At 33.0% G+C, this 25343-nt stretch overlaps 1 protein-coding gene and 1 pseudogene across 1 annotated transcript; one reads left to right on the forward strand and one right to left on the reverse strand.

The window, feature by feature from the left end:
* Positions 1-521: 521 nt before the first annotated feature.
* On the forward strand, positions 522-24716 carry LOC100913340 (ketosamine-3-kinase). Its single transcript, XM_003768875.4, has 6 exons — positions 522-709; positions 11151-11302; positions 11773-11864; positions 13341-13423; positions 22349-22471; positions 23004-24716. Exons 1-6 carry the CDS (start codon positions 569-571, stop codon positions 23340-23342), a joined length of 930 nt encoding a protein of 309 aa, XP_003768923.1. The 5' UTR covers positions 522-568; the 3' UTR covers positions 23343-24716.
* Positions 20798-21149, reverse strand: LOC111720610 (annotated as a pseudogene).
* Positions 24717-25343: the final 627 nt, after the last annotated feature.

Genomic DNA, 25343 nt, shown 5'->3' on the forward strand with positions numbered 1-25343 from the left:
AGTAGATGTTAAATATATTAAAATATAACTTAGATACATAATAAGTATACATGACCAAAACATTATTTTGCTGTACAAAAAGAATCAGACTCTGAATTATTGTACAATTAGCTTCTGAAGGAAATCAAAAATGCAGGTGTGCATAAATATAGGGATTGGGAATTCAATGTAATGGTTTTTAGTCATCTCCCAGAGTTCTTTTTCTGGGTATAGCAACCAAAACAAATATTAAAGAACATTGATCAAACATCCAAAAAAAAAAAAAAAGGCACAATATGCTTGTTCAATTGCATTGATTGAATTTCTTTGCGGAAATTGACTTTAAGAAGTACCATTAGTCCAAGGACTAGTTACCTTCACTGGAATATCTTTACTCAGTAATGGGAGAAATCCCGGTGGAAGGGTAAAGCTGGACAGGTTCTTTGACCCTTCCCATCTAGCACTAGCCACAGTACCCCTCCTATCCCCCTCTTGGCCCATCCTTTCCCTAAGCCTGCGCGCTCCGCCCCCTACCCCTCCCTTCTCAAAGTTGCTCTAGTGGGCTGGGCCTGGATACTCGGCGATAAAAATGGAGGAACTGTTGAAGCGGGAACTGCAGAGCTCCACAGCCAAGGCCACTGGACATTCGGGGGGCGGCTGCATTAGCCAGGGCCAGAGTTACGACACCGACCGTGGCCGGGTATTTGTAAAAGTGAATCACAAATCCGAGGTCAGAGCCGGAGGGCGACTCTCCCCTCTGTCTCCTTTCTTTTACTTCTAGGGGAAAGGGGGCTCGGGTGGGGGCGGTGGGCGGTGCTGGGCTGCGGGCGGAGGCCCTGGCTGGGGCTGGCGGGGCGGGCTCCTTTGCCAACCTGGGTCCCCACTGTGCTTGCAGCCCCCGTCTCCTCCACCAAAGCAGCTGGTGGGCGCGGTCCATCCGGGTTCCCAAGAGGCCTTTGCGTGGATCCCTTTTTGGGCCGTGCCTGCCAAGAAACGATGGCCACTCTTGGGGGAACACTCCTGACTAGACTAAGGGACTTGTCTAGGCACAGTCCTCAGCCCTTTTTATTAGTCTTTTGGTTTCTGGTCCTTCCCGTTTGCGTCGCATCCCATTCTTTCCCATCCCACTCCACGCCTTGTGGTATGGATAATTTAACCAGTGATTCTCATGTTGCAGAATCGGGAAGAGGGAAACTCAACAAAAACCTATTCCTGCCCAAAAGCAATCTAAATGTAGTTTTGAGGGGCAACTTGTGATCCACTAAGGGAAGAAAAGGAGGGGAGGAGGAATGGGACTTGAGAAGAGTACTTTAAAAAAATACTTCTCTTTACTTTTTATTTCCTTTTTCTTTCATCTCTTTATCCTCACCTCTTCCCCCTTTCCGATTATCCCCTTCTCTCTTTCATTGTATTACATTTCTATAGAATTATTACATTTATTTTCGTGGCAAGCTACTTTTTTGCAATACTCTATATGTGTGTGTGTGTATATTCTGAAGAAACTGGGGTTAAATGACTTGGCCAAGGTCATACAGCTAGGAAGTAGTAAGTGTCTGACATTTGAACAGACATTGAAGTCTTCCTGACTTCAGGGTTGGCACTCTATCCAGGAGCCATCTAGCTGCCCCTCAATGCTGTATTTTTAAGCGTATTTTTCGCTTAACATGCTAGAACAAATTCAATCCTGCTTATTAACTGTCATTTGAACTTTTTTCTAGTCTCTATTGCGTTTTTTTAAAATAATTCCCAATACTGTATTACATTGTGGAGAAATGCACATTAACAGGACAGGCCATGACAAAGAGTTGTTAACTTTTAATGTTTCCTAAAGATTTAAATATATAACTTGACAGTAGTTTTCCTTGCAGATTGTTCAAGCAAGAGCTGATGGGGCAAACTTAATGGTATGGATATATAGAGATTGGGCCTGGAATTAGAAAGATATGTTTTCAGATTTGGCCTAAAATACTAACTGGATAGGTCACTTAATCTCTGTTTGCCTTAGTTTCTTCAACTGTAAAATGGGGATTATAACAGCATTTACCTAATTTAACCAATGAGATCCTATATCAATACTTAATCCCTTCTTCCCCCATTTCCCTGATGATGGGAAATTGCCACATGGTAAACATTATATAATTGTTAGCTGCTAAAAATGATAATAATTACAATTATAATTATTCTTCTATTTTTGTAATACTAAGAGTTCTGATAGCCTTTAATTTGCTTTCTAATTCCTCATGTACTTTAGGATTTAATTCTTGATCTTAATTTAAATAGTGAAGCATATAGGACATTTTCCATGGTTAATATGAAGGTTGTTTTACCAAACTTTTTGAATCATTTCTTTGCAGGAACCAAGGGGAAATATGTATACTTAGCTTGTTTTGCAAATTGTGTAATACTTCTCATTGTACATTTTGAGCAGTTTGTTAGGGGTTTGTTTTGTGATTTTTTGCCATGGAGAGCAGAGCTTTCTAGTTTTAAAAATATGTATTTCATAAAATACATTATTTAATATGCCACACTTGAAATCTGCCTATCTTGTTCATCTCTGTCGTTAAGTAAGACAAACATTTCTTGGATTGAGTTTCACAGATCTTAACTGGACTTTAATATTTAAAAATATTGTAGTAAGCATCTCTTATAGTTTTGTAAGTACAGTCTCTTAGGACATGCATGTAGAGAATTTAGAAGAACTCAGCTGTTAAGAGTTCCTGTGTTTTAGGAAAAAATTCTGTTATTCTTTATCTTATAATTTTTATAAGTTGACCAGAAGGCATATGGATGGACCAGATAACTTAAGGAAGGTATCATGTAGTCAAAATACAGAGCTGACTCAGTGACTCCTTAAGCCATAAATTCTTGTTAGTGTGATGTTTGTTTCTTTTTTTAAAAAAATTATTATAGCTTTTTATTTACAAACATATGAATGGGTAATTTTTCAATATTGACCTTTGCAAAACCTTCTATTGCAACTTTTCCCCTCCTTCCCCCCAGCCCCTCTCCTAGACAGCAGGTAGTCCAATACGTGTTAAATGTGTTAAAGTATATGTTAGATATGATGTTTGTTTCTTTGACACATTCCTCAACCCATCTTTGCAAAGTTTAATCTTATTTAAAAAAGGCATTTTATGAGATGTCACTAACCCATCACTCTAAAATATTTAGAATATATACTTTTTGCAAATATAGTTTTTGAGACAGGTGAAACTATTCCACTCTCCCCTTTCTTTAAATTGTATGTGGCATTAGCATTTTTTAAGAATCCTTATTCTATTAATTTGATTTATATTCACTGTTACATTATTGTACTTTCCCATTAATGTTTTAAGAATTTTTCTTTTTCTCCTATATTGCCTTTATTCCAGATTGATTCTGACTTTTTTTTGTTTTCATCTTTTTCAAGTCTGTATTTTTACCTTTATTGGCAATGTTTCTGGATTACATTTTAGAATTGAATCTCTTAGGGATAAGAACAATTCCACATCTGCTGTTTCTTAGTGTTTTTCTTCATTTACATATCCATTTTCTTTCATTTTTATTTTTGAAGTATAAGCTTACTTTTTTAATCCTTTGATAGATATTTCCAGACTTGCTACTTTGAGTCAGACATTGTGCTAATCCTTGGAGATACAAATAATAGTCTCTCTTATTAAAAAGCTTACATTTTAATGAGGGAGATGACACAGGGAGAGAGTGGCTGGGGAAAGTAGTTTTGGTCTGGAAAGTAACAATTCTGGTGAATAGCATAATAAATAAGTAGTTAATTGATATATTCTTTCTATAAACTGTGATGGTAATTAGAGGATTAAAACTCTCTCAGCAAGAGATGTAAGGCTGGTGGAGGTAGAAGCAAAAACACTCTGGAAAATGGCAGAGATGAAGCTGAGGAAACCTGTTGCTCAAGAGTGTAGAGTTAGATACCTTAGATCATATACAGTTTTCTAGAAGCATTTGAAGCCATATAAAATGAATAAATATAGTGACTGTAGGCCAGGTAAGAGGGGATTTCTGGTTATATTGATTGTGTGTTCTTCACTGGTGGCAGATTTTAAAGTATTTCTTAAACTATAACTTACTTGGTTACTTCTACCTCAATCTTGGGCAGAGATCAAAATGGGTTTTCATTCCATTAATTATCTTATATAGTCTTTATATATGACTGAAAAAAGTCATATTTTGAGTTTTTTTTTGTTTTTCCTGCTTTTAAAATTATATTTGGGAAAAAATATTAAACATGGATGGAAAGTTACTAGGCAGACTGTGAGAGAGCAGCTGCTCAATTCTTGCTTTGTTTCTGAAAAATTGGCCGCACAGCATAATAGGCAGAAAACTGGCCTTAAAGTTGTTTTTATATTTTGTGTCATTTATATGTTTGATAAGCACACTATATATGCTTTAACTCAAGTCATTGATACAAATACCATAACAAGAATAACAGAACTTGGAGTGGTGTCCTTTCTGACTTATATTAATCTCTTTGCTCTTTGAGTCAAGCAGTACATCTAGTTCTACCTAATTATATTAGCTTACCCACATCTCTTTAAGAATTATATAAAATTTTCTTTAAGAATTACATGAAAAAATAAATGCTTTTCTAGAGTAGCAATGTCTCATCTACTATTCTTTTTGTAAAAGAAAAGTGTTCAACTGCCATAGCAGTTCTTGAGAAAGTCATGCTTGCTTATTGATATCATAGCTTCTTTTTCTATATATTCACCAGCATCCTTGGAATAATACATTCAAGAGCAGAAGTCAGGCTCATTGGCTTACTTCCCTTTTTTGAAAATTAGGCCATTTGCTCTTCTTGAGGGCTACAGTATCTTTCCCTTTCTTAGTTTGAAGCAGACATAGTACATGTGTGGCATAAAGCTCAGCTTCTTAAACTATTGTTTGTGACTCCATGTGAGTTCTTGTAACTGAATGTGTGGGTCATAAAATAAAATTTACTGATGATTTGTCATCAGTAAATGTTTGATTTATATACCCATTTTACAAACCTGTATACCTAAGGTAATGTAAACTTTCTTCTTTTTTTTTTTAAAATAGTTTTTTATTTACAAGATTTATGCATAATTTTTTAGCATTGACAATTGCAAAACCTTTTGTTCCAATTTTTCCCCTCCTTCCCTCCCACCCGTTCCCCAGATGGAAGGTTGACCAATACGTGTTAAATATGTTAAAGTATAAGTTAAATACAATATATGTATACATGTCCATACAGTTATTTTGCTGTACAAAAAGAATCGGACTTTAAAATAGTGTCCAATTAACCTGTGAAAGGAAATAAAAAATGCAGGCAGACAAAAATAGAAGGATTGGGAATTCTATGAAGTGGTTCATACTCATTTCCCAGAGTTCTTTTGCTGGGTGTAGCTGGTTCAGTTCATTACTGCTCTATTAGAACTGATTTGGTTCATCTAATTGTTGAAGAGGGCCACGTCCATCAAAATTGATCATCATATAGTATTGTTGTTGAAGTATATAATGATCTCCTGGTCCGGCTCATTTCTTTTTTTTTTTTTTTTTTTTTTTTAATAGCCTTTTATTTACAGGATATATGCATGGGTAACTTTACAGCATTAACAATTGCCAAACCTCTTGTTCCAATTTTTCACCTCTTACCCCCCCACCCCCTCCCCTAGATGGCAGGATGACCAGTAGATGTTAAATATATTAAAATATAAATTAGATACACAATAAGTATACATGACTAAAACGTTATTTTGCTGTACAAAAAGAATCAGACTCTGAAATATTGTACAATTAGCTTGTGAAGGAAATCAAAAATGCAGGTGTGCATAAATATAGGGATTGGGAATTCAATGTAATGGTTTTTAGTCATCTCCCAGAGTTCTTTCTCTGGGCATCGGCTCATTTCACTCAGCATCAGGTCATGTAAGTCCAGGCCTTTCTGAAATCATCCTGCTGGTCATTTCTTACATAACAATAATATTCCATAATATTCATATATCACAATTTATTCAGCCATTCTCCAATTGATGGGCATTCACTCAGTTTCCAGTTTTTGACTACTACAAAGAGGGCTGTCACTAACATTCTTGCATAATGTAAAATTCTTTAAGTGAAAAGGAGTTACAAATATAAAAAGTTCAAGAAGCTCTGAGTCATAGAACAAGTCATTGAACCTCATTGGGATTTCGTTTCCTTAGTAATGTGAAAATTAGAATAGAGGACAACCTCTGAGGTCCCTTTCAGTTGTAGACCTAGGAACCTGTAAACTATGCCTTAAGTAATCACACAAGCTAGTTCTCTCAATATCATGGGACATAAATTTGCCTGTTTCTGGGGACTTAAAATTCTTCAAAGGCAATTATGTTTCCTCTTTTAATCTCCCTATCTATGTTGGGTTCAATTTGCCTAGATATGTATTCTGTTTGTCTGTATTCTGTTGAGGCAGCTAGCTGGCACAGTGGATAAAGAGTTGGGCCTGGATTCAGTAAGATCTGAGCTGTATGATCTTGGGCACATCAGTTTCTTATCCAACTTTTAAAAGGGTACATTAATAGTAGCTATCCCTCAGGGTTTTTGGGAGGATCAAAAGATGTAATATTTATAAAGTCCTTAGCACAGTGTCTGGCACATAGCAAGCACTATGCAAGTGGTAGTTTTATTAGTATCATTATTATTACTAGTAGTGGTAGTATGTCCTCATCTTTTTTGGCAAAGAAAAAAGAAAATGGCTCAAAGCTATGATACTGAGAAAGGTAAAAATATACATACATCAGTGCCTCTCCTCAGTCAGTCACTCATTATTTATTGAGCTCTCACTATGTGCCAAGCACTATAGTAAGTGCTGGGAATAGAAAGAAAAGCACAAAACAGGACCTCATCCTTAAGAATTTAAAAATCTAAAAAAGGAGATAACATGTAAATGACAATGTGCAGTTGTACAAGCTATATAAAGGAAAAATTAGAAATAATCAATGGAAAAAAGGCACTCAATTTGGGAAGGAGATTGAAAAAGGGTTCCTATAAAAGATGAGATTTTACCTAGGACTCCTGAAGCTAATAAGGGAGCCATGGGAGTATAAGAAGTAAGGGAGTGACATGGCCAGATCTGTGCTTTAGGAAAATCACTTTTGGCAAGTAAGTGGAAAATAATTGTGGGGAAAGAGCTGTGACAGGGAGATCCAACCATGAAGCAATGTGGGCCTGCTCTAGGATGGTCACAGTGTCAAAGGAGAAAACAAAGCAATAGAATAGATAATGTGAAGGGGAAAGGACTTTAAAACATATTGGATATAGAGAATGTAAGGATGGCTGTACCCTTGAGGAATAGGTAAATTAGGAAGTGGCAAGGGATTAAGGAATCAGAAGTTATTACTTCTAGCTGTGAGGTACTGCTCTGCACCATATTGCCAACAATTATGTTAATTTTTTGAGAAAGAGTTTAATAAATTGGATAAAAAGAAGGAAACTTTAGATGGAAACATTGCCAACAAAAAATAAGAAGATCTGTAATTATATTAGAGCCAAAAAAAATCGACACTTAATGACATGAATATGCCTATATTATACTAAAATAGAACAAGATGTTAGAGTACATGAATCTGTATTATAAAATGCAAGATAAAATAAAAAGGCAAAGTTGCATCACCTTTCTGTGTTTGGTAAACAATTGCAAAGAATGGAAGTGTTATAGTGGAGTGTCATTTAGTTGTATGGATTGAAGATTGCAACCAAAAATGCATTCCTCTTGGCAGAGGAACCATTTATACAAAAGCTTCAAATTAACTGAAGGCAGTAAAAGAAAATGGAAATAAATTGGATAAAGAAGAAACTTTTAGAACAAATGCTGATTGGTTCAATTGCTTTAAAAATTGAGTTCAGTTGCCTTAGCCAGTATAGATAAGCATAAAACAACTAACTACATACATGTCTTGATGTATAAGGAAAATAAATTTAAAAAAAAACTAAATACAAATTTTAAAAAATATTTTAAAAATAAAATTTTTAAAAATAAATATTTAAAAGAATATACTGATCAACACATTTTTAATGTGGATCAAACAAACTTATTTTGGCAAAGAATGCCTTCCAGAACTTTTCTAAGAAATAAAAAAAAAAAAAAACACATTGAATTTAAAATGTCCAAGATATACTAGTATAGAAAAGAATTAGAGAATGAAGAATTAGAAAATGAATTGTTTCTCTTAAGTGAAATGAATAAGAAAAGTATGTAAACATGGAAAAAAGACTTAAAAGAACCACTGGTCTGAAATGGACATAGGAGGGGTGAACATATACACAGATTTCGGTGTAGGAACACACAAAATTGAGCAGGGAAACAGGTGACATTAGAGAAGAGGGATCAAAAGGGAGGATAATATGGGGAGGGCACAATCACAGACAAAATAAACTTTATGATCCTGAAAGTAGGGAAGGGGAAAGGACAGAGAAGTAAAGTGAAAAGAAAGAACTGGATACTTCAAAAGTATCTATTTTAGTGAATGGCAGGATAAATTGTGGTATGTGGATAAAATGGAATGACAAAAGATTTCAGAAAATCCTAGGAAGCAAGAATTGATGCATTATGAAGTGTGTAGAATCAGAAAAATAATTATACAATAAAAATAATAAAGAAAAATAACACTGAAAAATTTAAAGCCTTTGATGGAAGCAGTAACTAACTACGTTACCAGGGTGACCATGAAGAAGCATGATACTAACAAAGAGTTGATAAACTCAAGAGTGTGAAAGGAGACTTGAGACCACCACTATGTGGATTTGGGTTTTTTAAAATAGTGTTGATTTGTCACAAAGTTTTTTCTTTTTTCTATTAGGGAGGAGGATTTTAGGGATGGTAATGCTGCAATCGTAATCAACAATTTAAAAAAGAGAAAAAAGCCATGAAACATTTTTTAAAAATGTACAGAGAACAACAAGTAGTTCAAAGATTAGTGTAGACTAGTAAAATAATTTTGAAAACAATGGGTGACATTTGTTATATGCTTTTTAAAAAAGCAAACAGAAGTAGAGATTCACTTTTTTTTTAATGTTAGTCTATTATGTTCTACTTTGATAAAGGAACTGCTTTTTTTCATGTTTAATATTGTTTTTATTATGACATTTGTTCATTTTAGGGCTAGGAGCATTTTTCAGGAATTAAAACAATTCTGAAGTTTTACCTTCCACTAAGTAAATAAGAAAATATTAAAAACAGAAAAAATAAATGTTGGATGGGTTCTGGAAAGCTAGATATATGATATAATCTTGGTGAATTTATATGTAGATAAAAGACATTCTGGTAAACTGAAACCAGGTTTGAAATGTGGCTAAACTAATTTTAAACTTTGATACAGAAGTATAACTATTAGCTATTTACATGGAGAAGGTAAAATTTTAAAAAAATAATAATATGCTTCAATTGAGAATGTTTGAACAAACTAGTATATACATGTAATAAGATGTTATTACATGATAAAAGTAATCAATATGTGAAAGCATATAAACATATGTAGAATGAAGTAGATCAATGTGAACAATTTACATGATGCCCATTATATGGAGATAAAAGGAGAATTAAAAAAACCCAAACCCAGAATTTAAACCAGTACAGTGACCAATGTTGACTATAAAGAACTGATGATGATAGGAACAGCTAGATGGCTCAGTGGATAGAACACCAGCCCTGAATTTAGGAAGACTTAAGTTCAAATCTGGCCTCAGATATGTTTGTGACCCTGGGCAAATCACTTAACAGCAGTTGCTGCACCAAAAAAAAAAAAAAATTGTGAAGAACTGATGATTATTCATTTCATATCTCAAAAGTTAATCATCTTATAACTTTCTCATTAATATAAAGACATAGTGAACCATAGATTCAGAGTTAAGTCAGTCCTGTCAGATATAGGCAATGTATAGATATGTGTGGTTTAATTGACTCTTATTTTGTTATTCTCACATCTAATTTTGCTGTACAAAAAGAATTGGACTCTGAAATATTGTACAATTAGCCTGCGAAGGAAATAAAATAATTAAAAAAAAAATGTAGGCAGGCAAAAATATAGGGATTGGGAATTCAATGTAATGGTTCTCAGTCATCTCCCAGAGTTCTTTCGCTGGGTGTACCTAGTTCAGTTCATTACTGCTCCATTGGAACTGATTTGGTTCCTCTCATTGCTGAAGATGGCCAGATCCATTAGAATTGATCATCATATAGTATTGTTGTTGAAGTATATATTGATCTCCTGGTCCTGTTCATTCTAATTTCTTTTTAGAGGAATCACAGTCCAACTCTTTTGGAAATGCTCTTTTAATTTCACAAAATTAAAAAAAAATTAAAGAAAAGAAAAATAACTGCAAAGTGAGTTTTAGTACCACGGGACCTTTAAAGAGGAATATTTTTGAATATTTGGCATAATGTAATTCTTTTAAAGAATAAAAGGCTTTCAGACATTCTTGATGAAAAGATCAAACTTTTATACAGGATAGAAACTCTGAAATTAAAACAAGAGACAAACAAAATTTGAAAACACATTTGGGAGAGATTTTTGACAAGTTCATATTATTAAAGATTCCTACTGTCTGTAAGAATCACAAAGACAAATATAGTATCTAGGAATGTTTTTTGTAAAGTTTTGATGGTTTTAAGAAGAGAAAGGGAAAAATATACACTAAATATTATTCACAAGGTAACATTATTTAGTGTTTGTTTATATGCTATTGGCCATACATAGTGTGTATGTTTAAGCCTCCTTTCCCTTAAAAGAGGCAAATAGTATTGTTATAATAAAAGTAGTTTAGAATGTGCTACATAAGCAATCACATGAGCACCTTGAAATTGTAAATGGCAGTTCCATCTGTCTCACTTTGGACTTTGAATATATAGAGAATTTTTAAAGTGTTACTTGCACTGCATTTTTGGGTACAACTGTGCCATAAAAATAACCTATTTTGTTAAAGCTACTTGACATTTTGAATCCATACACAAGCAGATTTCTTAATTTTACTGTATTTGAAGGTTTATTTGGGGACAAGCTGTCTTTGCTTATTCAGTTTTGATTAGGTCATTTTTGGTTTGAAATGTTCTTTTCTTAGAAAATATTTATTATACATCAGAGTTTGTAGGTTTTTGTTCCCATCCACCCCTCCCCAGTATTGACATTTCTTATTTCTTCATCTTTTCATTCTTTTCCTGATAGGCCAAAAAAATGTTTGAAGGTGAAATGGCAAGTTTATTAGCTATTCTAGAAACAAACACCGTGAAAGTTCCCAAACCCATGAAAGTGATAGATGTGCCAGGAGATGGGAATCTACTAGTGATGGAGCATTTGGACATGAGATATTTAAACAGGTAATTCTTAGGCATATTTTTCTCCTGAAGTTTGTATATTTTTTTCTTGTTTATTTCTGAAACTTTTTGTACTCTGAGGAGATGGTTTTGAATGAATATCATTAAAAAAATATGGCATCATAGCACAATGTGCTTTCCTACAGAATCTATACTACCTTTAATACTTTGTCATCATACTCTATGGAATAATAGCTAAAAGGTAAACAGATAGGAAGTATTTCAAATTAAAATCCTTGAGGATGATCAGTGCTAAGAATCGCAGAGGAAAGATGGAAATATCAAAAAATGATGGCCCTTCTCTACTAAACTGATGTAAAAATTCTGTGTTAATATATTTATTTATGCCTTATTTTTGTATTATGCTTTAAAATCTTAAGGGTAGATTTTTTTTTGCAGGTAACTTTGTTAGCTTTTTCTTTCTTTCTTTCTTTTTTTTTTGGTAGACAAATTGATTTCTTTTAATTTTGTAGTCATGCTGCAAAGCTTGGATCTCAGTTAGCTGATCTACATCTTCATAACAAGAATCGTGGTGAAACTCTCCAGAAAGAAGAAAAAACCATTGGTATGGTAAAATGGTTTATATATGTTTCTGCGCGCGCACACACACACACACACACACACACACACCCCTATATACTGAGAGTAATTGAAACAATAGAATCAAAAGAAGCAAAAGTTGGGATTTATACTGAATTTTGAAAAGTAGCCAGTTTGGACAAAGCAAAGTCAAAAGAGCCAAAGAATGCCAATAATTGGTATGTAGATTGTTGTTAGGAATGAATTATATAACTTCATTTGTCACAGATATATGACTACTTAAATATACATATTTGTGGGAATGCCTAAGGCAGAGGTTCTAAATATTTTTTTTTTTGGACCCCTTTGGTAATCTGTTAAAATCTATAGATATCTTATCAGAATAATTTTTTTTTTGCCTACATCCTTAAAAGAAATCTAAATTTCAGCCAGAGATTGTTTAAAGAGGTAATTTTTTTTCCCTATCCAAATTTACAGATTTACTGAAATCTATACAGAGATTTTTTTGGAGGTCTGTGTATCCACAACCAACCTTAGTACTAAGGTTATCTAAGATAATCTATATCCTGTAGAACTTCTTGGTATCTAGAAGTGAGCATAATGCAAATTCATTTTGGCATCATACCTATTGAGGAGTTCTGTTACTCAATATTTCTGCAATTCTAAAAATGTTATTTAAGCCTTAAAATAAAGCTTTATACATTCCTTATATTTACCCTAATACAGTGATGATTGAAGTGAATAATTGTTACCCTTTATGAAGTAAGATTCTGAAGTACATTAATAAATTTACTTTTTTTGTTTATATTGGTATAAATTTATGTTATATAATATGTATTTTCATGTTTCTATATTTCGAAATTTGAGATTGAATTGAATAATACTGATAAACCACATGGGGTAATTGACTACTAAGCTGTTAATGAACTATTAACTAAAATACTTAATTCTTTGTTTGTGCATAATAGCAATATATTCTAAAAGGCCAAGCAAATTATAGAACACATGTCATTAGTCCTTATATTTCTTTCATTACCTATACTGTAACTGTTTCAAAACGTTTGAAGCTATGACTGAAGTGCATAATCTTGGCTTTTTCAGAAGAAAGTATTCTGAGCTAGTTATCAGCAAATGTATTTTTTATATTGGTTATGAAGCTAATTTTAGCTCCTTAATGAATTGACTTCTTTTCTTTTTCTACCCTTCTGAAGCTCTTCTTTGCTCCCTTTCTGCTACCATCAGCAAATCATACTTTCAGTTACTCCTTTTGGAACCAGGATTATCTTCCTGATGTTCTCTTGGTGAAATTCCCTCTAACTGTTGGTGTTGGTTGAAACCAGATCCCTTATTTATCTTTAGATAAGAAAACAAGGTGAAGAAGAAGACACTCAAATCATTTGTGAAAGTGACTAAGCAACTGGAAGCTGTTTATTCCATGGGTGGGAGCCAGGGCTTCTCTGAGGAAGGTAACTGTTGGTTTTTTGTTCTTTTGCTTGCAAAGGGAAAGGAGGAGGGCAGGCAGAACTTCAGTTTGTGGACCAATTTGGGTTTCATGTGGTAACCTGCTGTGGATACCTCCCTCAGGTAAGTGACATGGAAGGTTGTCTTGGTTTAATTGATCACCTCTGGTTAACAGATTCATACTAATAAAGTTACTTTTTTGGTAAAACTTTGAATGCAAAACTTACTGTATTGTCTTTTATTTGTCAAGTATTTTAAAAAAAGATACTAAGTCTATATGCTTTACATTCAAGGGCCTATGCAGTGTAGGAACTAATGTGTTACATGCAACACATCACTTCAGGATGGCTAAGAATTAAACATTCTTTTAAAGATTAAAAAATTTGACCCTGGTTTTTTTTCTTTAAAAGCTTTTCTCATTCTGAATTCAAACACCAAAATAATATTTTTACATACAAAGTAAATAAAAAGAGAATTGTATATGAAAATGTGAATCTCTCTTATGTGCTGCCTGTTTTACTTTTAAGTATGTAATAAATTAAACATTTAGATTTCATAGCTGGCCTGTTTTCTTTCCTTATACCCTTTCTTTTGTTCCCTTCTGTGCATTCTTTAAAAAATTGCTTCGATGATTCTGTTTTCTTTCTTTTCTTTTTCTTTTGTTAATCCTTATATTAGTCTTCCTGTGGTGAAAGCAGTATTTTCTCCTTCCTATCATTCTTTCTTTTTGCCTCTAATCCTATGCAAATTAGGCTTATTTTCCTTTAATAAATATTGAAACCATCTAGGGAACTTGAATGATTCAGGGAACTAAGAGCTCAGTCTATTGACACTACTTCCTTAGTACAAAACAGAAACAATAAGCAATTCCAGAATGCTTGGTTGATGGGCCACTGTGGGCAACACAGAGGCAGGATAGCTTTACTCAGGTGTTCTTGATAAATATTTTTGTTAAATAGCTTTCTCTTGCTAAGGCCTAGTAAGTCTCTTTTTGTTTAATGATTAAAAGACCTCTAAGTTTCTCATTTCACTTTAATATTGAACATAGACTAAGCATAGACTATTTTTTAAATAGTATTTTATTTTTCTAAATATAAGCAAAGATATTTTTAAACATTTACTTTTGCAAAATTTTGTGTTCCAAATAAGCAAACAAACAACAGCAGCAGCAAAGATGAAAATACTATGCTTTGATCCACATTCAGTCTCCATAGTTCTAGGGATGCAGATGGCACTTTTTTATCCCAAGTCTATTGGAATTGTCTTGAATCACTTCATTGTTGATCATCACTTAATCTTATAGAACAACAATATTCCATCACATCCTTATACCATAATTTATTCAGCCATTCCCCAAACTGATGGATATCTCCTCAGTTTCCAATTTCTTGCCACTACAAAAAGGGCTGCCACAAACATTTTTGCACATGTGGGTCCTTTTCCCTCCTTTAAGATCTCTTTGGGATGTAGGGCCAGTAGAAACACTGCTGGATCAAAGGGTTTGCAGTTTGATAGCCCTTTGGGCATGTGAACATAGACAAAGAACTGTCTTGAGTCAGGCTAAATCCAAAAGTCAGGCTTACCCCAAAACATATGATTCCCTAAATTGTATTAAAACAAATAAACAAAAACCAAATAATCTTTGTTATCTGCTCATTTTCCTAACATATTACTCAATTTTTAATTTTTTGTTAAAGTAGGCCTCTGTTTCCAGGGTGAAGAGAGCACTGTCCCAAGCTGCTTTCCAGGATCCTTCTAAAGATCTGACCACAAGCACTCTTTTCTGTCCTGGTCTATTAGGTGTGTCCCCCCTACTGTAGTTGTAAAGATCTAGTGTGTTAAGGCAACAGAGTCTAGTTTAGCTGGTGCCAGAGCTAGGGCCAGGGCTAAGGCCACACCGCCTGCACTGGGACTATGCACTAGGCTCTCACCCTGATTCCACAGACTTTCCTGCTGATCTTCTAAGTTGTCTTTGACTGGAAAATATTCTACTTTGTCTTTTGGGTGTTCTGATGCTCTAAAATTTTTCATTATTTAAAGGAATTTGGAGCTGTTTTGGGGAGAGGCTGTCTGAGCTCCTGCCTTTACTCTGCTATCTTGGCTCTTTGCAGCAATGTTATTACATAGTCAAAAGGAATTTCCATATTGGCCATATTTGAGAATGTATGTCTTATTGAGTACTTTGAACCCATCACCTATCAGGTGCTCTGAAATTGTGATTTGTCTTTGCATTCATCACAATTCTTAAATCTTTCAGAATTATTTTTTTTTTCTAATCAGATTAACAAATGAAAAAGTGAGATATTGTATCCTCTGAAACTTTTTTAGTCAGTTGTGTGACTATAAATATTAAGTCTTCTTTAGATAATGTATGTGAAAGCCTGTTGCTTTTGCTTACTCATCCATAATACCTTTAATATACATGCACACATATTATTTTCATACAGAATTTTTAGGGATGGGAAAGTAGTCATGAGTGGGTAGATTGCTGCTATTTTATCAGTTGCCTAAGGATACTTCAAATTTTTCCAAGATTGAGATTGGATCTTTTAATAATTTTAAAATGCCTTTAACATGGCACTTATGTGTATATTTGGTCTTATGTAACTATTCTTCTCATCTTTATTTTCTTTAGTGTCATTTTTATTTCCTTATATTGAAAATGGGCCAAATATAGTGGCTTAATTGTCACTGATGGAGAAAAAGGTTTCAATTTATCTTGACAGATATTTTCATGTTTGTTGTTCTTATAGTTTTTAGTCTTAAATATTCTTGGCTTAATCTAATTTGAACAGTTTTATTGCCAAGCTTTCTATAAACTTATTTTTACCTCTATTTTATCCCATTTTATAGATAATACTTTTATACATTTTTTTCTGTAGAATTTTGCAAATGAATTTATATTTTCAACTGGCATTGCCATCTTTATGCACTTGGCAAGGAATCAAATATTTGCTGACTGAAGTAGTTTCTTTCCTCTTCTTATTTCTTTGTTCTACTGTTGATTTATAGCAGTTAAGTTTCCTTAGTAAATAGTAATAATTTATATCTGTCTATTTTTATCCATTTTCTACTTTAGCGTTTGATGTTTTAGTAGTATATTATATTTGCTCATTTTATTCTCCTATTTTGGTATTTAGTTTGATCTTTGCTCTAACAAATCAACTATGTGATAGATATATGGATAGCTGATTGGGAAATAACTCTCAAATTAGTAATTATATATCTTCTCTCTGTTAAGATACCATTTAACTTTTTGTGGTGTGTGGCACTTGATTAGCTTTCTAACTCTGCTTGAAGAAAAATTAATGATCTGTAGTTGTAATATTTTTGTGCGGAATATAAAACCTGGGCGTCTTTCTTTTCTTATTCATAAGCCATATTTTCCAGAGGTTTTTTTTTTTTTTTTTACCATGCTCCCCAATTTTTACTTGTACATTAAAATCATCAAAAGAAAAGATTGAATTTAAAGGTCTTAGCAGGTCTTTGATAGAATTCCTCTCTTCCATCTCATTTTCTTCACAAATATTAAATTGCAGTTATGTCCACGGATAAAAAGCTTTTTGCCAAATCCAGGATTCCTGATTTTAAGAAATAAATAGGAATAGTTTTCCACAGTAAGCCAAAATTTGAAGCATTCCCATTAAAAATAGTGTGCCTACTATCTCCTCTTCTATTTTTCAAAATATTGTCATTTACAATAAATCAGGGGGGAAAATTAGAGGCTAGTATTGGAAATCAAGAGGCCAGAGTATTATTTGCAAAAGATATGATAGTATATCTAGAAAATCCAGTTGTCTCAAGCTAAAAATTGTGCCTACAAATAAGTTTGGTAAGGCTGCAGGTGCAAGCTTAATCTACAAAAACCACTCTGAGTCTCAATAAGAATGATAAAGATTGTAATGTTCTTCTCTAAAATATAATGTTCTTTTGGAGCAGGTTTCTTGGGGGGCTTCTGGAGGCAGCCTTAGTTTCAGTTCAAAGTAATAATCACCTTAAATTCAGCCAGGAGTTAAAGTCCAAATCCTTTAATTTCTCTTTCCTTCACTTGGGGTTTGGCTATCTTTTCTGGAGACCTTCTGGATCTTGCCTTCAGTTTTCTCCCACAGGACAGCCTGCCACCACTTCTCTGTCTTCCTCAGTTTTGCCCGATTGCCATCTCTGATTTGTGAATCTCCTCCACTGAATCCTGCCTTGTGAATCTCCTAAAGTGCATCCTGGTTGAGGCTCCTAGCTTATATATGCTCTCTTAAAGCTGTGAAATCTACTAAACAACCATTGTCTCTTTCAATTCCACTGACTTAGCACCTTGTAAGAATTCTAACAAAAGATCAAGAAATATAAAAAAAGAAGTCACATTTATTATTGCCATAAAAACTTTTGAATATTTGGTAGTTAGTTTACTTAGACATACAAATGATCATTTATAAGAGCAACTATCTGGTTGTGATGGCAGAAATTAAAGAAAATCTGAATGACTGGAGGATGATTCCATATTCCTTAAAAAAAAAAAAAAGTATTAAAGATTAGGGTAATCCCAAAAATTACATAGTATTTCTTGTAGAGAAGAGCTATGAAGTAGGGAGGGCAATGGCAGGACAGGAAAAGAAATTATGACTGTGACTATTAGCAGTGTGGGGAACTCTTGCTTTTAGAATTTTTATCTACTGTAAATCTGGAGATTTACAGTAACTTTCTTTTTTAAAAAAAATATGAACAATCAACAAACAAATATTTTTGTATATAAAATTAGATTGTGAATCTTTGAAGCAATAATGCTTAGAGTTCATTTATAGTTCATTTTGAAAAACTATGTTCAGTTTAATAAGTTAAAACAAAATTACCCTATTTAAATTGCCCTGTTCATGGTTACAAATTTGCATCTCTTTTTGAGCTTATCTTTTGCATAAATTTTAAAATGTTTGATACTTTCTTTCATACCCATTAAATCAATATCTGAAAATGTAGGTTCTATTCTGTGTCTCTAGTCCATTAACTTAATTTGTACTGAGGGGCATGCTTTATCATCAACCCTCTAAAATTGGTAATTGCATAGATTAGAGTTCTGAAGTCTTTTGGAGTTGTTTTCCTTTACATCATTGTGATTTTTGTACAAATTACTCTACTGGTTCAATCCATTTCAATCCATGTCAGTTCTTCAAGTCTTTTCAGGTTTTCTGAAAAATGGTCATATTGACCATTTTGTACAAGTTAATAACATTCTATTAATTCATATGTCACAATTTATGTTGTTATAATCCATTTTGTTTCCAGTTATTTCAGCAACAAAAATTATTACTATAAATAGTTTGTACATTTTGGCATTAGGAGATTTTTTTCCATGATCCCACAGTCAGTTTGTGTTAGAGATAGCACTAGAATCTAGGTTTTCCTGACTCTATCCACAATCATGCTGCCCTTTTTATTGTTTTTTTTTTTTAATTTAATAGTATTATTTTTCCAAATACATGCAAAGATGATTTTCAGCATTCACCTTTGCAAAACTTGTGTTGCAAATTTTTCTCCTTCTCTTCACCAATCCCCTCTCCCCAAAACAGGAAGCAATCTGATACAAGTTAAACAAGTGCAATTCTTCTAAACATATTTTCATATTTGTCATGCCATACAAGAAAAATCAGATTAAAAAGGAAAAAAAAAAAGAGGATCAAAAAAAAAAAAAAAAACAAGCAAACAAGAGCCAAAAAAAAGTGAATCTACTATGCTTTAATCCACTTTGAGTCTCCATAGATGTCTCTCTGTATGTGGATGGCATTTTCCATCCCATTTCTATTGGAATTGCTTTGAATCACCTCATTGTTAAAGAGTCAAGTCCATCACAGTTGATCATCACATAATTTTGTTACTGTGTATAATATTCTCTTGCTTTTGCTCACTTCATTTAAATCTTTCCAGGTTTTTCTGAAATCAGCCTGCTCCTCATTTTTTATAGAACAATAATATTCCATTACATTCACATGCCATAATTTATTCAGTCATTCCCCAACTGATTGCCTCTTTTATTGTAATACCGATAAAAATAGGCCAAAATGGTGGAGTGAAGCCAGGAAAATGCTCAACCTTTTCCAGTTAATCTTAAAATCATATGAAACCAAGCCTTTGAACAGAATCTATGGGGCAAGTCCTCCAAGGCAGTGGGAGAAAGCATCTAGAGAGGAGTACTTTGGAAGCTTTAATTCAAAATTTGAAGGAAAAAAGAATGTTAAAATTGTACATGTAATTTAGAGAGAACCCAGAACCAGAACCCAAAAGAGAGAACCCAGATCATTATGAAGGTCATAAATCTTAAGCTTTTTTTTTGAGACATAACTATTTTACATTTCACTCAGTGCAAAATAAGCTCTTAGTGGTGTTTGTCATTTAGTCATTTTCATTTATGTTCAACTCTTTGTGACCGCATTTGGGATTTAAAAAAAATATATTTAAATACAAATAAGAAAAAACACAGTAGAAAAAAAGGAGACAGAAAAAGAAAATTAAAAAAATAAAACATTTTCATGTGCCCAGCAGAACATCAGGGAGGATTCAAAATATATAATAATAAATTTCCATTTCACAAAAAAAACCATATAATAATAGAAGAACTAAAATGTTTGTACTCTTTTCCTAAGGATTCCACTATTAGGCAAAGGAGGTCAGTCATAAACAAAGGTCTTTCCAAATTGAATTTTAATCATGAACTGTTCGTGTAGTTGCACAATGCAACGAGTTCTAAATCCATCTAATTATATCATTGTCCAGTCCATATCTCTTCAGCTTTTTCCATAAAATATTTTATCAAATGTTTTCTAAAATTTGAATAAACTTTTTTCTAGCACAGTTGGTAGCATCACTTTAGTAACTTTTTTCCTTCTTTCTAAAACTTCATTTTCCTAAATTACATGTACAATTTTAACATTCTTTTTTTCTTCAAATTTTGAATTCTAAATTCTCTCCCTTTCTTCCCTCCTCCTCTCATTGAGAAGGCAAGCAATATGATATAGGTTATACATGTGTAGACATGCAAAACATATTTCCATGTAAGTCATGCTATGAAAGAAAACACAGACCAAAAGCCCTGAGAAAAATAAATAAAATAAAGAAAAAGTGTCTTTCATATGTCACTAGCAGTGGCTTAGCAATCATATTTGCCAGTTCTTTCATTAACTGAGAATAGAGTTTATCTGATGACTTTAACAAGGCTTCAGATGGATACTCTATCACTATCTCGTTATTTTCCTTGAACATCAACTCCTTAGCAGCCATTTTAATTGTCATTTCCAGGACAAAGTTATTCTCTTTAGAATAAAAACTAAGCAAGTTGAAATCAAGAGATTCTGCCTTTTTTTCCATTGTTGTCATCATCCCATCCACCCTGAAGTAGTTGCCATATCCCTTCTTTAATTTTCCTCCTTAACTCAATATTATCTTTTTTCACGTTTTAATTTTCATTCAAAAAAAAAAAAAAAAAAAAAACTCATGTCCTTTTTATTTACTCTTTTAACTTTGTGCCTTCAATATCTTCATGACAATTTTCTGCTCCTCAATCAGGAAAACACTCTTGACCCTGTCATGCATACATGTAGCACCCCTACTGATAGGTTTTTTTGTTTATATCTTAAGAACATTGTCTCATTTCATGAACACCTTAAAGTCTTCCTGAGCATATACCACAAACTGAATTTGGTGCTTTTCCAGCTTTTAAAAAGATAAACAATTCCATTACCTGGGATTCAGGCCAGCTGAATTTTGTTGGAAGTTATATTGTAAGACAATCTATGGTGATATGTCAAATGTTGACCCATTTTAAATTTCTGTTTTAATTTAATTTAAATTAATTAATTAAAAAATTAAAATTTATTTAATTAATTAACTTAATTAAACAGAATTTAAAATTCTGTTTCTTAGGTCTGCCACCGAAAAAGGGGGGAGAAAGCTCCTCAGTATCTCTTTTAAAAAATTAAGATTAACATCCCTTGCTGATCTATGTGCGTTCTTAGCTTAGCACTAATTCTTGACAATACTTTTAAAGAGTTATACATTCCCATATTCATCATATTGTTTGCCCTTACTCCTATTTTCTGTACCTTTTTTTACTTTTTTAAAAAAACTTTTTATTGACTTTTTTACATCTTTATTTTCCCCAGATTTCCACCCCTTTCCCCAGGGCCATCATGTAACAAATAATATTTTTTAAATACAAAGAAAAAGAAGAGGAAACAATCAGAACAACCTATCAATGCATGAAAAAAATCAAAGAATTTTTACAATGTTCAATATTCATGGACCTCCCTAGCCATTTGCAAATTGATAAGCATCTACTTTTCTAATTCTTTACTATCAAAAATGGTGCTACAATTATTGTTCTACTGTCTTTTAATATCTAAGTAGGATAATTAGTTATCTTTGTATTTGCATTATTTTAGGTAATTCTCACCTTTCTTCCTCCCTGGAAATATTTCCCTTTGTTTCCTCAAAATTCATTCTTGGGAATTTCCTATTTCTCTTGGGCCGATATCTATGAGGTACTACCTATTTTTCCTCTGAACTCTTTGAAATCAGATTTCCCAAAATCCAAGGCACATATCATAATTATACTCTTGCTTTATTCTCCTTTATTACAAACTCCCATCAGGGAGTTTTTAGCTTAGGAGCATAATACTACAAATATACAAATATGCAATATTATATAATGACTTTCAGAATGTAAGAGCATAAGAAGAGACAAGATGCTATATAAAGTAAGAGAAAGAAAAGATTAATAACTTGATAACATTGGGAAGACTCCTTGGATTATGCCTCCTCACTGGACCCCTAGTTCCTCATCTTTAAAAAATAAGCAGATTATACTAGATGATTGACAAAGGCTCTTCCACCTACGATATTCTGTGGCTTCTATATCTGCTTTAGACATAACTCTCCAGAGGTAGTAAACTATAAAATATATTGAATTTTTTAGTATTGCCAAATTGTGCTTTGGTTCTGCTAGTCATGATTAAAACTAATTTTTGCTCAAGTTTTTTTCCCTTCCTTTTAATTTTAATCCTATAGGTGAATGACTGGCAGAAAGATTGGGTAACATTCTATGCCAGGCACCGAATTCAACCACAGATAGACATGGTAGAGAAGGAGTCTGGGGACAGAGATGCAAGAGAACTTTGGTCTCAGCTACAAGTAAGACTTATGAACAAATTCTTAGTGTTGCCATTTTACACAAACATATTCTCTGACAGTACCGGAGTTGCGATAGTTGTCTCCTTAACATAGAGAAAGAAATAAATCAAGTTTGCTTTTTGTGTCTGTGTTTCTCCAGAGTAAATGTTTAGTAAAAATCTGACCTGATAGTTCTTTGCTAGAATCTCAAACTGGGTCTTTTGCCACCCATTTGAGTAACACATAATAATTTTGTTTGACTATTGTAAAATGCTTTTTAGAATAAAATCAATTTGCAATCCATAGCTCCTTTGGAAAAGTTCAGCTTAACTTCTTTATAACTTGAGCTGCTCAGAATTCTCCATCATTGGAAATGTTCAGAGGCTGAATGACATCCTATTAGGGATATCATAGAAAGAATTTATGCTTTAACCAGAGATTGCTTTGTATCACCAAGGTTCCTTCCAACTCTGAGATTATATTATTACTTTAATTACTGAAACTGAAAAGATGGCAATCACTAACATATTCTTTTTCTCCTCTTTTTCTTCAGTTGAAAATACCTGGTATGTTCCAAGGCTTAGAAATTGTACCTGCTTTACTCCATGGAGATCTTTGGGGAGGAAATGTTGCAGAGGATCAGTCTGGGCCAATTATTTTTGATCCAGCTTCTTTTTATGGCCATTCAGAGTTTGAGCTTGCCATAGCTGGAATGTTTGGGGGCTTTGGTAGCTCTTTTTACTCAGCTTACCACAGCAAAATCCCTAAAGCTCCAGGGTTTGAGAAGCGACTTCAGCTTTATCAGCTTTTTCACTACTTAAATCATTGGAATCATTTTGGATCAGGATATAGAGGATCTTCCTTGAATGTAATGAGAAACCTCATAAAATGAGTGCTTTTTCTTTTTGTGTTCTGATCTCAGCTCACTCTGATGGTTCAAACATAGTATTATTTCTCTAAGGAAGTATGTAACATTATAGTGAACATCTAGAGTCTAGGATTTCTCTTGTACCTGCCCCCTCTTCCCCTGAACACTATCATATCCCCAAAGGATTGGGTTTTGTTTTTTGTTTTTAATTTTTTCCTGAATTAGAATAACTCAGTATTGAGCTTCTTAATCCAAAACTCACAAACCCTTCTAGTAGCTTATTTACAAGCCATGAAACGTACCTCACAGCTTAGAAAAAATTTTATTTTAAAGTTGAATATTTTGCTAAATGTTAAATAAAGGAAACTAGATTAAGCTATGCTACAGAATAAAGAAATTGTGAAGTAATGGATGACAGCATTTAGCCATCATGTTATCAGAATAAAAAAAGGAGAAGATAGTAATCAAGTTTATTTGAAGTGTGAATAAGAAAGTTTAATAATAAAAGATGCTCTTATTTCTTTCTTGATTACTTTAAACACATTCCTTTTAGTTTTTGTATTCCTTAGATAAAGGTTTATCCTTCTTGAAATGTGAAGGTTTTCTAGCCTTGGCTAGCTATGTAGAACATAAGAAGTTGTCAGTTCTGCTTTTTGATTGGTATGGCCTACATCTGGAAATGAAAGCCATTAATTAGAAACTTTTCAACATTCAGGATCATTGAATCTAATAAAAAGAGGTAGAGCAGCCTCTTTTGTTTTATAATAATAGTGTTCTTTTTTAACCCTCAGAAGATTCTAGAATCTACTGACCCAAGAACTATTTTTCAAATACAAGAAATCAAGTGTTTCTGGTTTGATGGCAGAAATGTAGGCTCATTAATTGAGGGGCATAAAACATTTGGGAGATGGAATTGTGATTCGTAGGCTACTTACAGATCTGAAATGTTATCATAATGGAATTGCTGAGTTGGGTCTAGATTTTACCATGCACAAGGGGACTTGCAGATTATTTAGACACATTTCTTTTTTTCTGTTGCTTCTTTTGCTGTGTGTCCTGCTACAATAACATTAAATGAACTTTTATGTAAATTGTAGCTAAGTGGAGTAATTTATTTGCTTTTTAAAAATTTACTCCATCTAATTCTGCCATTTTCCTAAGCTTGGTCAGTTATCTTATTTTCATAGAATATTAAACCAAATTGTGAACTTGCTTCCTTTACTAAGTATTTCAACGATATGGTAAATTTAATGAATGGTGTTGATGCTTATCACCCTTTTAACATGGAAATTTTGATAGGGTATTTAACGTTTGCTGTTTGTCTTATGATTTGGCTAAATAACAGTTGTAATGTTCTTGTATAGCAATAAAATAGACAAAGCTTATTTTTAAAAATCAGTTTTGATCTTGTTACTTTCTTGTTCATATTATTTGTAATTGTTTTCTTTTATTAAAATTTTAATTTACATCTTTTTTTTATATCACTTTCATTTCCAAATGAAATTCCTTGTAAGAAAGGGGAGGGGGTGGGAAAAAATCAATCAGAAAATTCCCCAAAATACTGCAGAAAGGCAAGAAATGAGAGTCAGTAAGAGTAATACAGAGTAGGTAATGAGGAAACTAAATTATCATTCTGCAGATGATATGATGGTATATCTAGAGAAGCCCAGAGATTCTACTAAAAAGCTATTAAAAATAATCCACAACTTTAGCAAAGTTTCAGGGTACAAAATAAATCCACATAAATCATCAGCATTTTTATATATCACTAACAAAACCCAACAGCAAGAGATACAAAGAAAAATTTCATTTAAAATAACTGTCAATAGTATAAAATATTTTTGAATCTATCTGCCAAGGGAAAGCTTTTGAATAAACAAAACTAATGCAGACAAGATTAGAAGGGAAGCAATAAACTTGGAAAACATTTTCACAGTTAAAGGTTCTGATAAAGGCCTCATTTCCAAAATATATAGAGAATTGATTCAACTTCATAAGAAATCAAGCCATCCTCCAATAGATAAA

Source organism: Sarcophilus harrisii, chromosome 4, assembly GCF_902635505.1.
Source record: "Sarcophilus harrisii chromosome 4, mSarHar1.11, whole genome shotgun sequence".
NCBI lineage: Eukaryota > Metazoa > Chordata > Mammalia > Dasyuromorphia > Dasyuridae > Sarcophilus > Sarcophilus harrisii.